Source organism: Motacilla alba, chromosome 10 (genome assembly GCF_015832195.1).
Source record: "Motacilla alba alba isolate MOTALB_02 chromosome 10, Motacilla_alba_V1.0_pri, whole genome shotgun sequence".
Classification (NCBI taxonomy): Eukaryota; Metazoa; Chordata; class Aves; order Passeriformes; family Motacillidae; genus Motacilla; species Motacilla alba.
The window spans coordinates 19,386,073-19,403,304 of record NC_052025.1 but is presented as its reverse complement, the minus strand read 5'-3'; the positions used below and the strand labels follow the sequence as shown (position 1 = coordinate 19,403,304).

The 17,232-nt window shown below is 45.4% G+C and overlaps 1 protein-coding gene across 1 annotated transcript in view; it reads right to left on the bottom strand.

Annotated features, from left to right (window-relative positions):
• MAP2K5 (mitogen-activated protein kinase kinase 5) overlaps window positions 1-17,232 on the bottom strand; it is a 121,329-nt gene that overhangs the window by 58,287 nt on the left and 45,810 nt on the right. The window contains exons 13-16 of the mRNA XM_038146766.1: window positions 11,858-11,906; window positions 5,868-5,941; window positions 4,917-4,967; window positions 1,277-1,348 (exon numbers count right to left, since the gene is read on the bottom strand). Of these exons, the coding sequence (XP_038002694.1) occupies window positions 1,277-1,348; window positions 4,917-4,967; window positions 5,868-5,941; window positions 11,858-11,906 (246 nt within the window). The remainder of the gene's footprint in view (window positions 1-1,276; window positions 1,349-4,916; window positions 4,968-5,867; window positions 5,942-11,857; window positions 11,907-17,232) is intronic.

The following is a 17,232-nucleotide window of genomic DNA, read 5'->3' as shown; positions in this document are numbered from 1 at the left end:
CACTCCCAATCCCCACGTCAATAGGGTGTTACTTTAATGACAGTGACCTTGTGTGGCTCTTGGAGCACCTTCTTCACCTTTTTGGAGGCATTTTTCTAAGGCACTGTCCTTGTTTTCATCATTTAACATCACTCAGAGCACTTCAATCAAGCTGCTGCTGGTGGGAGAGGTCTCAGAGGAGCAGCTGACAAACCAATTAACAAAGCACCCAGACCCAAACTGGCTCCTGCACATCTGGGTTCAGGAGAAACCCGTGGGAAGAGAGGCAGAGAAAAGTTGGGAAGGTGTAAAACCGGAGGAGGAGATGCAAATGAAAGGAGTTTTACCAATAAAATCCAGCCCGCACGTGGAATTAACGAGCAGCCAAGTCAGCCACTAACAGCCCTAAAATAAACTCCAAATATCTTGTGGTGGATCACTGAGCTGCTGGGCCACAGCTTTTAATTCAGCCAAGGACCTGGGAAATGCTTTATTTATAAAGTCCTGTATTTGTATCTCTCTCTTTATCACCAACACCACCACTGGAGTACAACCTCAGCCCTTTTTTGGCTAGAATTATTTACAGAGCGTATGAATTTGGTCTGTATCTCTCCCAAAATCCTGAGGGAGGGCTCTCCAGCACCACAAACCATTCAAATGTGCACTGAGACAAACGAAGGGCCCCTCCTCCCTCCCCTGGGACACATCAAATTGTGTCACCCTGCCACTCAGGGCTGGCTCCAGTGACACTGATTTACAAGCACTGATTCAGCACTCACCACCTACATTTTGGTTGAAAGGGTTTTGGCAAGGAATTTACTGAGTGAAAATGCAAAAACAGTTCAATTTTGGGCTGAAAAATGTGAAATGTGCCCAGATGCAGAGGGCCAGCACTGAGACTGCTCAACTTCATCTTCTGCTAAAAATATTGGTTACAGTCCAATAATGGTATGTCCAGCTTAAAATGAGGGGAAAGAGAGGGGAGAGGGAAAAGGGGAGAGGAAAAAAGGGGAGAGGAAAAAAGGGGAGAGGAAAAAAGGGGAGAGGAAAAAAGGGGAGAGGAAAAAGGGGGAGAGGAAAAAGGAAAAAGCCTCCACACAGCAGGCCCTACTTCTTACCCCAACACGGAGTTTTATTTAAGACCTCAAATGAACGAACCCATTCTAAATACAGCCCAAATCAGCAACAGGCAAAAGCACGTGAATTTACAGGGAACTCAAAGAATAAACCAAGGGTAAATTGAAATATTTTGTCGTTATTTTTGATGAAAGAGTTAATTTGAGAGCTCTCTGCATACCTCCATGAAGGAAATGCCCAGGCTCCAAACATCGGAGTGAATCCCGTACTGCTCCCCCGAAATCCTCTCGGGCTGTGGAGAAAAGCAGAGGAACAACTCCTGAGCCTTGCAGGCAGACAGGGATCCTGCTCCAAAGCTGCCCCAGGGCAAGGGATGGGAAAAATCACAGGATCCTGGAATATTCTGAGTTGGGAGGGATCAAATTCCAGCTCCTGGCCCTGCACAGGCATCCCAAAATCCCACCCTGGGAGCTTTGTCCAAACGCTCTGGAGCTCCCCCATTCCCTGGGGAGCCTGGGCAGTGCCCCAGCACCCTCTGGGGGAAGGAACCTTTCCTAAAATCCAACTAAAGCTGCCCTGGCCCTGCTCTACCCCTTCCCTGGGCCCTGTCACCGACCCCAGAGCAGAGACTGGAGCTGCCCCGTGGGAAGTGGAGACACCAAAAAACCACCGAGATGCTTCAAAGCTTCCCTGGCGGGCAGCAAATCCAGGACAATTCAGGAATTCTTCATGGAAGTCTGGGCCTTGCAAGGCTGGCCTTGGATTTGCGTTAGGCTTGTTTAATCCAAGGGAAAAGCCAAGGGCTCGTGCACGTGAGCAAAGCACAAGGTCAAGTTGAGAGAATCCAATTTTCCACCTCCCTCCCCAAATCCAGGCACCACAGCAAGGGGAAAAAATTCCCAGTGTGCAGCCCAGAGGCTGGGGAATCAGCACAGTTAAAAAGCCAAGTTACTGAAGGCAAAAGAATCACCACACGGTGGCAACTTTATTTTATATACTTCTTAATTTTGGGCTTGCTGACCTGTAGGGAAAAAAAAAAAAGCAAAAAAAAAAAAGCCCCTGCTCCAAACTATTAATAGCAGGTTTAATGCTTCATGAAATGGAGTGCTGTAAAAAATATCTGCTGGTTTTTACTTGAAAGCTACAATTTAAGCATTTCCAAGGTCAAGTACAGCATGAAATGCAACAATAAAAGGCTCCCTGAGACGCCTCTCCCCACTGTGCTGTTAATGCACCTGTCTGGCCCCGCCACCTACAAAGGATTTTCACTCTTTAATAATCCAGAGACCTTTGTTAGAAAACAAACTCCCAAATTAGTGCCACTCCAGTGTGTGTTTGGATTTTACCCTGTGCTGCTACTCCCAGGTCAGGAGCTTTTATCGCAGCGTGAATGTTAAATAAAAACCACACTGCAGCCCATACTCCCTCCAAAAACCACCTTCCAAAACCCCAAAAAACCCCACAATTTCACCAAATCGACCAAATCTCACCTGTGAGTGACCCCAAAATCTTATTTTATTGTTTTTTAATTGATTGAGTATAACTAACCTAGGCCAGCACATTTAGAAATGTTTGCAACAGCATCGTGTGATTTTTTTAAGCTGATAAATTTTTATACTGATATTTTTATACTGACATATTTTTTCTACTAATAAATATCCTCCCAAAGGTGCAGATGTGCAGCCAAAAGTAATTTTAAAACGTGATATGGGATGTTCTAGCCTGGCCCAAGCAAGGTGCTAACAAACCACCCCATTCTTTAGACCTTTCCTGAGGCACCAAATGGGATTTATAATTCACACAGAGCAATATCAAATTGTTTATTCCTGAAGTTCAGGCTCTGAACAGCAAGTTCCAGTGAGGAACTGTGGGTTCACAAAAGATGAGGGCAAAGAAATCAGCTTTTTAAACAAAAGATGGATTTAAAAGTACAGAAAAGAAGAGGAAAATAAAAATAACAGATGCATCAAGGGCGCAACACACGGACCACTCTAAACACACAGCCCACGGTATTTTCTATTAAAAATTCCTAGAACTAAATATGCTTTCATCCAATTTTTTTTTCTATATAAAATGTTGATGAAATCATTTTACAGAAAATGTGTTTTGGTTGGAAATTTTAATTTCTCAATCAAAATGCTGCTGCTTTTTTTTTCAAAACTCCCCCCCCAAAAAAAATTCAAAAAGCCTTTTCTTTTTTTCAAAGAAAAGCTCAATTTTTTCCAGAGTTTCAAATTCACTGCCAGCCTGCCAAGTGGGTGAAGCAAAGCTTCTGACCTTCATTATTTTTTGAGGGCTTGCCTGGAAATTTGATGACAACAAACGACTCAATCAAGAAGCAAAGCGATTTTACACAGAAAATCAGATCGAGCACATTTTCAGCTTAAACTTCTGTTTCACAATTAAGAGATGGAGGCATCACATCCACCCAGAAAGGCAAAAAAAGCAATTTATTTAATGCACACCTGGGAAAGAGAACTGTAATCTTGATTTGGGCACTAAAAGCATAATACAATTTAATTCTCAGCCCTGCTTAAGACCAGTTTGAAGCAACAGCTGAGCTGGAAAAGTTGATTAATTTGAAGCTGTTTCTTTGTCTGGATCTCTGTGTTCCAGCTCTTTGTAATCTCTATTTTTTATTTAAAAACCCCCCATTTTTCTGCTTTTCTGATGTATTTATTTGATGCTATTTCTGAGTGTTCTGATGACACAGGACAGCCCAAGTCTTTCTCGGAGGGTGACACGAGCCTTTCAGAAGCCACACAATGAGCACACCTCGAGTGGAAAAGCACTTAGCAAATAAATGGGAACCCTGACAAGAAAATCAGAAAAAAAATACCTGAAAGCAATTAAAGGTCATGGATTTCTCCCTCCCCTTCCCCGAGGTTTGAAAAACACGAGCACCAACCACTTTGTGCTGTTTATATTTTTATTTTAAGCCAGCAGAGCTCTTCTTTTCTCAGCAACATCAGGAGCAGTTTGCTCGAAGGATTTTAATGGCCAAAATAAGAGTCCAGAAAGTGCTTTAAAACCTGAGGCAGTGGAGTTTTCAGGTCTGAAATGGGGGAATTGAAAAGGATCCAATGGATCTGATGGAAAATCCACTCTGATTTGTGCAGAGAAATTTATGCAGAAAATTCTTTCCTGGTTTCTGCAGAGAAATTCTGTGCAGAGAAATTCTGTGCAGAAAATCCACTCTGGTTTGCTCGGGCTGGCACTTGGCAGCTCTGAACCCAAACCCTGCCCCAAATGATGAATCCTTAGCCATGTGCTATAAAAATATCTTAAAAAAAATGGGAATTTAGGGGCTTTAATGCACAGGAACAGGACAAAAGTGGTCTCACATTCACAAAACTGATCAGAATTTGTACAGAGAAGTGGAAGCACTGATGACTTCCTGCATTCTGAGCTAAACACTTGCACTTTAACGCCCTGATGTTATTAATCCCAACGTTTTTAGGTTCAGATTTCCATGGGGTATTTTAGGAATGCCCATCAACCTCTGCACAATGCTTCCCTAAACTTCTGCATTCCCAAAACCTGGATGGTTTGGGGGCTGTCAGTGACCTGCAGAGAGCCACAAGCTGGGAGTGAAAAACTGCTTTTTTCCCCATGTCCAACTGGCTCTCTTTGTTCCCAGTTGTCACAAGGAGCAAAACCAACAGAAAAGATATTTAAAAAAAAAAAAACCACTTTTCCACTATTTCCTCCTCCCTCTCAGCAAGAAGCAAGAGCTGTCCCACGGAATGAAGAGAGGGGATGGGAAGAGATGGAGATGTGAGGATAGATTGAGGATATCTCCTGCGCTGAACAGAACAAATAATTCCATTTAAATGTTCTTCCTGCATCAATCCACTTACCGCCATGTAAGCATTTGTTCCGACATACGTCTTGGCTATGGAATTCACCAGCTATCAGACAAAACAGTCTGTTAGAACAATATAAAGATAATGTGGAAATAAAATGGGCAATTATTCCTCATTTAACCTACAATCACCATCCCTATAAATCAACTAAAAATTATGTAAAAAAGGGAAGGGATTTATCCGGCAAGGCGTTAAAAATGATTAAATCTCGCCTGGGCTGGGGAACGAGGATTCCAATTGAAGCAAGCACTGCATTACAGTTTATGGCAGATAACCTTAAACAATTGTGTGAAACAGGATGCTGCTTGTTTTAGCACCCCAAACCGGCCTGATAGGAAAAGTGAATTAGGAGGAAGCAGGATTGAGCACACTCATTTTTCAGTCAGATGTGAATAAAGCCCCAATTCATCCCTTAAACACTGGAGGGACAACAGAGCCTGCCAGCCCATAATACAAGGCTGACCTTCTCTTTGGGCCTCGTGTTTGGCTGAGAGGAAAAGGTGCTGAAATTCAAATCAACAGCACAGCGAGCTCATGGGTCACTAGCAGAGAAGTCCTCCAGGGAGGCCCAAAATGGAAATTAATTAAAATTTGTGCTGCACATTGTCAAAGCCCACCACTATTGTTGCTCCCAATATTAATTTTTATTGTGGGCCAGTTGGGCTCCCCAGACACGTCTCTTGCTCTGCCCTCCCTTTTGTCTGGGCAAAAGGCTCCCGGATCAAAGCTGCATTTCAATGAAGTTTGCTATTCGTAAGTAGTAATTACAATATCAGCAGTTTTTACTGTCATTAAACAATGAACAATCATATTCAGATGGAGGAAAAGTCGCCCAGAGATTAAAAATGAAAAGGGCTGTCCCAGCAGAGAGGGGTTTGCTGTGGGGCTGCCAGGTGATCTGGGCACCAGGAGGGGAACGGGGAGAGATGCAAAGGGGGAATTTACCTGGGTGCTGACCCCAAAGTCACAGAGCTTCACCTGGCCCCGGGTGTTCACCAACATATTGGAGGGCTTCACATCTGTTCGGGGGAAAAACTGGATTATCCACATGGTCCTGGATAAGAAATCCACCATTTATACAGAATATCCTCCATTGGAAGGGAGCCACGTCCAAATCCAGCTCCTGGCCTTGCAGAGGACAACCCCAAAGATCCAGGGAGCATTGGCATGGTGGCTTTTGACAGGAAATATTACAAATACCTACTTCAAATGCAGTGGTTTGTAAGCCAGCAGCACAGATAAAATTCCATCTATATTAAAAATATATAAAATACATCATCTCCACACAGATACGAGGTGGTATTTGCACAGATGACTTTATACAATACTAAAAATCCACATTAATGAACCTGCAGGTGACACCAATCTGGAATCTGGAACCAAGTGCACTGATGGACAGGAAAACAACCCCCAGGGATTCTGACAAGCTGGAAAATCAGCCTGAAAAAAGCATGGAATTCCACAGAGATAGATGGAATTACTGCATTTGGACAGGGATTAATCCTGAACTCACAGGGATTTCACCAAATTGCAAAATCAGTCTGAAAAAAGATGGAATTCCATAAATAAACCATCAATGTCCATTCCAAACCCAGAGTATCAGTGCAAATATACTGACGCTGACTGCTCCTGCTGCCACAGGAAGTTGGTGCACTGCTGGAAAATAAAATCAACTGGGAATAAATTGCTGAACACCCACTGCAAGTGCACTGATGGACATAAACAGAGCTCACAAGGATTTTACCAAACTGCCAAATTAGCCTGAAAAAAAAGATGGAATTCCGTAAATAAACCATCAATGTCCACTCCAAACCCAGAGTATCAGTGCAAATATCCTGCTCCTGCTGCCACAGGAAGTTGGTGCACTGCTATAAAATAAAATCAACTGGGAACAAACTCAACCTCCAGCCTGGCTCTAGCACAGCAAACACTGAACATCTTGGCAGTTCCAGGGATGCCAGTGGGGGAGCAGAACGTGCACGCTGCAGCCTGGCTTAAACATGGGAAGATTAGAGCCTGGCTTTGCCTAATCACTGCCTTCTTCTGTCAAAATGGATTAAAGGCAACAGCTTGAATCAGTGCCTCCTCTCAAAGTGAGCACTGGTTGGGGGCAGATGGATGAAACCCAACTAGAAAAGAACCTAATTTTGTTTATCATTAGGTTTGCCTTGCTTTAGCAGCTGTTTGCTGGTACCACAGGAGCTGCCTTAATTTGTCTCTGCGATGTAGAAACGCAGAGCCTCAATTAAGAAGCTGATTAAAGCTCGCCTCTATTTGAGCTAAAAATCCAGCTTAAAAATGGGAGCACCCAACAGCTCCTACAGACCCCAGGTGGATCAGTACTTTGTAAGCGAGGTATCAACACTGTAATTCCTGCAAATCCTGCAATTTCCCCCCCCAAAAACCCCAGTCCTGGGCACGCAGAGGCTCAGTTTGTGTTTGCTGATCTCCATCTTTAGGAATTCCACCCACGTGCCGCACTTTTGATGGAGTTTTGCCTCCTCTGGAGCTGAGTGACTTTGCTAAATCCAAGCAGACGTGCTGAGCACACCCGAGGCTCTCTCCTGAATCCTGAACAAGATGCAGAATAATCCTGTTTCACCTTCTTCCTAAGAAGATGGAGCCACCTCTGAGCCGGGCTTGGCTGGGGGTGCAACGAGCCCAGCCCCAGGAGCACGCAGGGAATGCTGATATCCCAGCACGTCCAGCTGCTCCCAACTTTTAGGGGAAAACTGAGTCTAACCAGTTCTGCTTTTAGCTGTAGCAAAAAGGATCCTGAAATCCTCCCACAAGCAAAGCTGAAAACATGAGAAAACCTTAAAAGGAAGAAAGCACTGGGAGATTGGCCCCTTAGGGATGGGCAGGGGAGGCTGGGGACCCTACAGAGCAAGGGGCAGTCACACAAACCCTGCAGGAGCCAACCCAAGCTGTCCTTCCAGCAGAACCAAGCACCACAAAACCAGGGAATTTCCTCAAATATTTCAACGGCCGTGCTCGTTTCCTCAGAAAGGAAAGGAAGTGACAGCCCTGCACAGAATATCTGCTACTGAGAGCAAGGACACAATCAGCTCACCAGCAAATCAGCCTCTTGGTCTCATCACCCACTTCAGTTAACGGGTTAAATATTTTTTGGGTTTGGGAAACAAGTGTGCATAAATAATGTTCTGCACCATCTGCTTGTGATTAATATTAGTGTTGAGAAGTGAAAGAATTTAAACAAGAGCCAAAAGGGGTCATTATGCTCCCATTACCAGGGCTTGCTTAATACAAATGATTTCTATGAAGCATCATTATGGAGGAGGAACAAGTTCTCCTCGTGCTGGAGCTGCCTGAGTAGTTTCACCTCTCTGCAAACAAACAGGACCTCCAAGCTCTCACTCACCAGTAAATAGAACCATCAGAGGTTCAGCTTTTTGAGCACCAAACATTTCGCTCCTTGGTGGCATTGAAAAGCAAACAGATTCGTGATTGTGTGAGGGGAAAAAAAAGAAAAAAAAAAAAAACAAAGCCCTGAGATGCTTTAAAAGCTGTCTCTTGACTTCTCCTGGCTTTTAAAAACAGCAAACAGCAACAGGCCGGGTTCAAGGAAGGCAGCAGTGTGGTTTGGCAGAGGCCAGGATTAATTTTTTTTTAAAATAAGCCTTCAGTGGTCCATGAGTGGGCAAGCTTTACATATAGACATAAATAAACGTATGGAAACACAGAATGTGGGTTCAGCTTTCCGTACAGACAGGAATAAATGCATGGAAACACAGAATCCTGGGATGGCTTGGGGGCGAGGGGCCCTTCGAGCTCATCCTGTCCCCCCTGCCATGGACAGGGACAGCTTCCACAGGGCCAGGATGCTAAATCCCCAAACACCCCTGGGTTTGTGTCTGTGCTCCCTCAGGTGGCCCCAATGCTGATTTTATCCCCCAGAAATAAAACAGGGGTGGGGGGAAGGCAAATATGCAGCTCTGGAGAAATCCTCAGCAAACAACCAGATGGGTTTTTACCTTCAACAAAAGCTTTGGTCAAATTCTGCCTGCCCAGAGGTGAGGCTTGTTCACTTCAAGCCTTTCAAAAAGCTTGGATTTAATGATCTTAAAGGTTTTTTTTTTTCCCAGCCTTAATCTTTCTATGATTCCCTGGCTTATGGAAAGCAATGGAATCATAGAAATTGAATGGAAATTCTTCTAGAAATTAATGGAAATTCTACGCACAGTGTTTTGACATAATAATAACAGCAATAACATTATTAATAATGATAATAGTAATGGTGAGAAGATGGGAATGCTCCTGCAGTGCCTGTCCCTCCCAGCCAGAACAAAGAGGAGTGGAACATCCTTGGATTTCTGATGTGCTGGGGGGAAAGGAGATGGTCTGAGTGATGCACAGACCTCCTCCTGCCACAGAGCACATCTGCAGATCCTCCATTCTCCCTCCTTTCCAACCAGCAACACTTCCAGAACTCCCATTTAAACCCTAACCTGGAACCGAGGTGCCCAAATCACTGAACAAATAAATATTTGTAATAGATATAAACAGCCCCAGCACTCACAGAGCCAAGCCACCAATCCAGCTCAGTACAATTAAACACAAGTGGGTAACATTGATTTCCTGCAATTCCTTTAAGAAGCAGGTGTGAACAAAGCAAAACACAGCAGATAAAATGCACACGGTCTATACTTATTCTTGAACTTAACAGATTCTGGTTTGTCTTTAGACAAACTTTGACTTTGTACATGATTAGACTTGTTTAATTGCTAATTCTGTTTTAAATCTAAGTTAATTTCTCATTACCCTTCCATTTCTACTTCTCATCCTCTGGGGAAAAGAGCACACTTATCATTGGGACATTCTCACATCTTCCAAGGAAGTGGTGGAGGTGTTAATCTTATGTTTATGTTTGATGTGGGTGTGATGACTCCAGCTCGGGTTTATTAATATGCACGGCTATCACCTCATTAGTTGTGAGGTTTGTTTTGAAGTGAAGCTGTAATATTTGCTGAGATGTCTGATCTGCAGTAAAAGACTTGCTCATTGTTTGTTTCCTTCTCTTCAATTCCCTGCTCCAGCCCACAGCTCTGCCCTGGGACTGCTGCAGCCCTTCCCTGGAAATTCCTGACTCTGGCTCTGCCCTGGGTGACACAGCAAGAGAATCAGGAGCCAAAATTCCTTCTTTTACCTCTGAGCATCAAAACCACGAGGCAGCTGAAGGACATCACGTGGAGAAATAATCACCTGCCTGCCATTCCACCCCTCTGTCCCTGCTTTGAAGTGACAGAAATTCACATTTTCTGTGTCCCCAAGATGGGTAAAATAATACATTTCTGAACCTGGCATTCCATGGCACTCCAGGACATCACGTGGAGAAATAATCACCTGCCTGCCATTCCACCCCTCTGTCCCTGCTTTGAAGTGACAGAAATTCACATTTTCTGTGTCCCCAGAATGGGTAAAATAATACAATTCTGAGCCTGGGCTGCTCATGGTGCCCTCCACGGTGTCCTGCAGTGCTGGGTCAATCCATCACCCTTCTGATCTTTCTGCCCCTGGATCCCTGGAATGTCCAAGGCCAGGCTGGAGCAGCCTGGGACAGTGGAGGTGTCCCATGGAATGGGATGAGATGGGATTTATGGAGTTTTCAACCCCAAACCACCCCAAGATTTGGTGCTTCTCCTCACCAGAGCCTCACCTCAACTTCCCAGCCCCTCCAAAATCAGAATTCCCCGCACAGGGAATGGTCTCAGCTCTCTGCTCTGGAATCCAGCATCTGCCCGGGTTTGGGGGCTGTATCCAGTCCCAGGAGCTGTGCTTCAGGAGCTGTCGTTTCCCTGCTGGGAGCTGCAGCAGGATTTGTGTTGGGTCCAGCATGAGAGGACAAGGAGGGGATTTTCACAGGCCAACAGGAAAAGTTCCACGTTTGCACGGAGTAAACTAAAGAAAGCAAAGGAAAAGGCACAGGGTGCAGCAGGTGGAAAGAAAGGGAAGGGAGGATGGAGTGGAAGAGGTGCTTAAGGGATTTTCTTGGCTCCTGGCCTTTTGCAAGAAGACAAATCATCCCATCCTTTGGCCCTCCTGGTTCCCAACACCCCAGCAGGGGCAGGTGAATTACAGACCCACTGAGATGCTCTCTCCTCAGGAAGGACCCGGGTTACTGCTCCCAGGATGAGGGAACAGATGTGGGAATACACAGCAACATCAGGGACCACAGCAGCTACCTCCAGACTCCTTAGAAACATTAAAAATTGAATGAGTTTCTCTTTTTTTTTTTTTTCCCTTATTTTTTTGGGAAGTTTGGTGTAGGGGGAATGGGCTTCTCCGTTCTTTAAACCGCATTTTCCACATTGTTTTTTCAAATTTTGGTGAATCTGAATTAATTTTTCCAAATAGACACATTTTAAACAAAATTTAACAGTTAAAAAAAAAACAAGGAATAAATGAGAAATTGAAAAAAAAACCACCCCAAATTGGCTGCAGGAAAGAGAATAAACAGCAAAACCCCAAACTGACTTAGATCCAAGCAGGTTTAAAGCCTTTCCCTGTCCCTGACCATGGTAGAGGACATGACTTCACAGATCTGAGCCTCCAGCAACACTTGTGGCTGTCAAATGAGATTTCTGAAGCACCAAAGAAAATTCATTGCCTATTTTCTGTTTCCACTGCCAGTCAAACATCTCATTTCCACACTGGCTTTTTCCACTGGGCACCTGTTTGCAACCCTAAGCTTCTAAATCCCTGTAAAATTCATCTCTCTCCTCGGTCCCCTTCTTTTCAGGGGAGGAGGGAGGGCAATAAAAGAGCAATAAAAATGTTTTACAAGAAAGCGTGCAAGGTTAATGAGCGAGATTCATTCTGCCTTACCACACTGGACTCAAAGCAGATGGTTGCTTGGTCTTTGGAGAAAGTGATGTTCAAATTTCATTGGAAAACAGAAAACACCTGCTACTCACCTCTGTGTAAAATCTTCAGACTCCATAAATAGGTCAGGCCTTTCACAACCTTGAGGTAGAAGAAAGAAAAAAAATCAGATTTTAGGGATTCCTGATAGGAAGAACTCCCCATTTCAGCTGGGGATCAGAGCAGCCAGGTGAAGGCAGGACCAGGAAAAGGGGAGACCCCACCTCCCTCCCAGGTGAGCCCTGGCTAAAAACCCACAGCAGGTCCTTTATTAATGCACAAATCCATAATACACACGTGAATTTCTTGCCAGGAGCTGTGAGCTGAACTGAGCTGAGCTCACACTGAATCCCCTCAGCATCTCAGTGGGTCTGTAATTCACCTGCCCCTGCTGGGCTGTTGGGAACCAGGAGGGCCAAAGGATGGGATGATTTGTCTTCTTGCAAAAGGCCAGGAGCCAAGAAAATCCCTTAAGCACCTCTTCCACTCCATCCTCCCTTCCCTTTCTTTCCACCTGCTGCACCCTGTGCCTTTTCCTTTGCTTTCTTTAGTTTACTCCGTGCAAACGTGGAACTTTTCCTGTTGGCCTGTGAAAATCCCCTCCTTGTCCTCTCATGCTGGACCCAACACAAATCCTGCTGCAGCTCCCAGCAGGGAAACGACAGCTCCTGAAGCACAGCTCCTGCAGGAAATACAACTCCTGAGCCCAAACACAACTCCTAAAACACAACTCCTAAAAGCAAATACAACTCCTAAACCTGGGCAGGTTCCCAAATTTGCTCCTTCCACCACCAAAGCTGCTAAAGCCAAACTCCAAACCCAGTTCCTGCAGCACAAAACCCATCCACCACAAAATTCCAAGCACAAAATCCCAAGCACAAAATTCCAAGCACAAAATCCCAAGCACTGCTGAGCTCCCCAGCCCATCCCTGCTGGCTCTTCTCAACCCTCTCCATCTCTGAGGTGAAATTTAATTCCATTTCCAAGAGGTTTTCCTTGCAGCTCTCCAGAACCATGAAGCGTTTCTGACACTGTTAAAGTCGTGTGAGTTCTGCAGTCAAGACAATTCATTTTTTTGTGCTCTGAGTAGCCCAAAATGAAATTATTTATGTTGCAGTGATCGAGCAGAAGTGCTAAAAATGCCACAGAGTGAAAGCAGAGAGCACAGTAATTTTCTCTCTTCCTCTTGGATTAGAAACTCTTTCAAAATTTAAAAATTATTCTGTAAGAAAAATGATGTTGGTGGAATCAGAATCTTTTTGTAAAGCAAATAACGATGTGGGATCCCAAAGAAACTGTTCCAGGAGATAATTCCCCCCTTAAACTCACTCCAAACCCAAGCATCTCCTGGCCTCAGACGCTTTTTACTTTTAACAAAAGCTTTGGTGAAATTCTGCCTGCCCAGAGGTGAGGCTTATTCACCTCAAGCCTTTCAAAAAGCTTGGATTTGATGATCTTAAAGGGTTTTTCCCAGCCTTAATCTTTCCATGATTCCATGGCTTATGAAAAGCAAATGGGAATTCTATCTACAGCATTTTGACATAATTACATCAGCAATAGCATTAATATAATAATAATTAACAACAAATAACAAACATATAAATATAAATAAAATCTAAATCTAAATAAAATCGAAATAGAAATAAAATATAAATATAAAAATAAATATAAATATAAATTAAATATAAATTAAATATAAATAAGAATGTTGTGCCAATGCAAAAATAAATCAAGGAGATGCAACATTTCAATCCTCCTCCAATGGCCAAAGGGATTTTCAGAACAGTAAACTCTTTGATTATTAAAAATGTATTTAGACTATTGAAAATCTTTAAAGCCATAGAAAATTATTTGGTTTAAAGCAAGCATCTATTAAAAAAAAAAAAAAGGAAATATTTCTCAGGAAACAAATCAACAGCTGTGAGTTATTAAACATCTTTATTATGGAACATGTGCTGGGTAAGCAGCGAGGGAAGCCATGGAATTAACCAAACTCTCCCTTCAGACTCTCTGGGTGTACAAAGGAATAAAAAAGGAGTTTTCCCCTTTATCCTGGGCTGTAAATCTGCTCACAGGAGCCCCCCAACTGGACTCGGCTCGTTATTCACTCCCCCTACATTTGCCTATTAGGGAAGGACTCTCAAGCATTAAATATTATTCTAAAACTGGAGGGGAGAATCTTGTGATTGAAGCCGGAGCAGGAATTATTGGTATTCAGTAAAGGAGCTTTTACAACAATGCCTTGACAAAGCCTTGACACAAAAAGTGCTTCCACCTGCTGTCAATCTCTCACTCTGCTGACAGTTCAAGTGCACATCCTTTCAGGGGGAACTTCAATCAACAGCAGCGCTCAAAACACAGAGCACAATGTCACTGCTCCAGCAAGGCAAGGCAAAAGAAATGTGTGAAGAGGCAAGCCAAAGAGAGAGGCTGTGACAGCCCCAGCCCGGCTCAGGAGGGAGCAGCACCACCCCAGGAGTGGCCACAGCCTCACGTGGGGGCTCCCAAAATCTGCTTTTCCTTGAGAAGACACTCCAGGCCTCCACAGAAACAAAAACAGGAGGAAGGGGAGGGATTTGGAGAGACTTCCCCCTCTCAGTGAGGTGTCTCACAAAGGGAACAGGGATGGACTTGAGGGTGAAGGCAGAGATCCCTCCACGTCTCCTGAGAGAACTGGGACTGGCCAGCCTGGAGAAAAGCAGCTCCAGGGTGAGCCAGCTGTGGCCTTGCAGAGCCTGCAGGAACCAAAACCAGAGATGGAGAGAGACAATTCCCGACAGGAAAGGGGAATGGCTTCACACTGCCAGAGATGGGATACTGGGAATCAGGAACTGTTCCCTGGGAGGGTGGGCAGCCCTGGCACAGGTGCCCAGAGAAGCTGTGGCTGCCCCTGGATCCCTGGAATGTCCAAGGCCACACGGGACAGGAAGCCATTCCCTGTGTCCTGTCCCTTGTCCCAGTCCCTCTCCAGCTCTCTTGGAGCCCCTTTAGGCTCTGCAAGGAGCTCTGAGCTGTCCCTGGATCCTTCCCTTCTCCAGGGGAACATTCCCAGCCCTTGGAGCAGCTCTGGAATTGCCCCACATCCATGCTAAGTGTGGTTGAGAGGGCAGAAGATGAGAAAGACAAAGCCAGTGATGCCCATTCAGGTTGGAAAAGCCCCCCCAGATCCACGAGTCCAAGCCCAGAAACCCCAAAGCTGGAGCCAGAGGAGTGCTGGGATGCAGGCAATGCCTGCATGTGCTGCATCCTTTTCCTCTGCAAATGGCTTCACTTAAAAACTCCCACAAATTGCAGTCAGCAGATGTGCAGGTCACACGTGTCATCAAGCAGCTTCCACAGATTCCTGCACGGGACAGGGCTTGGGAGAATAAAATAAATAAAAAAAGACTGTGGACATGGGGGTGGGAAAAAAAAAACAGACTGGGGGAAAAAAATATGGAAGCTGCAGGTTTTGTCTACAGAATCCATCCATGGAGCTGCAGCTTTGTCTGGCACTCTCCTCCTGGATCTGGGTAATCCCACGGTGCTCAGGGGGATTACAAGGACTCAGCACAAAGGTGCCCCAGCCCCCTAAAAAGGCTCTGCTGCCCCTCAGACACAGCGTGGGGAGGCTCAAAGGAGCCACTGAGCAATTCCAGGGAAAACAAAAGGCTTCTGCTGCCTCCCTCCAACAACTCCACTGTGCCAAAATCAGCCCCAGAGCCGAGGAGCTGCCAGGGCTGGTTCAGCCTCAGCACTCACCTTCTGCTCCCAGAGCAGCAGAAAAGGGTGAAGCTTCCTTCTCTGGAGCTCCTTTGTTCCCCTCCTTCCTGAGCCCCTGCTCTGCAGTGGGCCCGGGAAGCAGGAAATAAACACTAGGAAAAGGGAAATATCCATGGCAGGGAGTCAGGCTCCCAGGCCTGACAAAATGACCCCAAAGGGAATGAAAAAATCCAGATATGGAGACACAAAAGGTGAGGCTGGAGCAGCAGCATTAGGGGTGAGAGGAAAATTGGAGAACACCTGTGGAATGGCAAGGGGAGGATGGGGGAGAGATAAAACCAAGGTGTGATGGATTAAACCCACACCAAGATCAGGAAAAGGAGAGAGCAGCTGAGGGAAAGCTGGAAGCCCATCCCAGATTATCAAACCATCCTCATCATCCTCATCAGGAAAATGGGGATGCTGCGAGCATCTTCCCACTCACTGCTCCAGAGGGGAGAGGAGATGAAAGATTCTCCCTCTGAACTGAGGTGAAAAGCACTCAGACTCCACCAGGAGCTGCCAGGTACATAATGAGCAGATTTGAAGCTGCTCAGAGGAAACAGCATCAGAGAGGGATGTTCATCACCCTGGGCAGGCCACACAAATTAAGAGGAAAGGAGAGCTGTGAATTACAATGAACAGAGACTAAATAGCTGCCTGTGTTGGATTAAAGGATTTAAATTGTCAGCTTGATGTATAATGAATGTGAAAAGCCAGCACTTAATTAAATGGCACATGATAGAATAACTTTGTTATGCTTTAAACTGCTTAAGTTATCAAAGTATTCCTTATATTTGGCAATTGTTTTGCAGCATCTCCCTCCCTGGTGAGATCCACTGAGACATTGGTCACTGCCCTCTGTTCAGCTGTGGGGAAAGATGGGTTTTCTGAGCTTTGGAATTTTCTGTTGGTCTGTAATTTGAGTTTTCAATCATGGTCAGTGAATTTGCAGCAGCTGCAGGCTGCAGAGCCCCAAGGAGGAGCTACCAGGGGCTTGAAGGATCCCTCTCTCAACACCTCAAGACCAAACCCAGGGGATCCGAGGGTTCTTCTGACAGCACAGCCTCACCAGCCCAAAAATGACCCCAATTAACCCTTCCCTGGGGCTGCTCAGGTAGGGAAGGGGTGAGAGACCAGCCCGTGGCCAGCTCTGGCTCGTGCCAAGGGAAAAACTTCATCCTCCTTGAGCAGAGCACAGAAAATCTGTTCTGCCTCTGCATTTTGGTGGCAGGAACCCACTCAACTCTCCAAGCCCTGAAGGAAAACCCACGGAGCAACCAGAGAGAGGGTTGGAAAACCAAGGGAGTCCCTCTGGACAGAATAAGGACAGCCAGGGTGGAAATCACACCCTCAGAGACAGAGGATCCCCAGAGGGCTCCTGAGCCACCTCCTGAAGGCACCACAGGGAGCAGAAGGGCTTAAGGGGCTGATTAAAGAAATAATTTAATAAATCAGGGTGATTGAAAGCACTTCTCCATCCTGATGGGAAGAACAGCTGACAGGAAGGGACGTGACCAAACAGACTTCCAGCAAATTCTTTTGTTTCCTCATCCCAGTCAGTTGACCCCATCCTTTCACACAGATTTGAGTAACAGAATCCTGGAATGGTTTGGGTTGGGAGGGACCTTAAATCCCACCCAGTGCCACCCCTGCCATGCCAGGGACACCTCCCACTGTCCCAGGC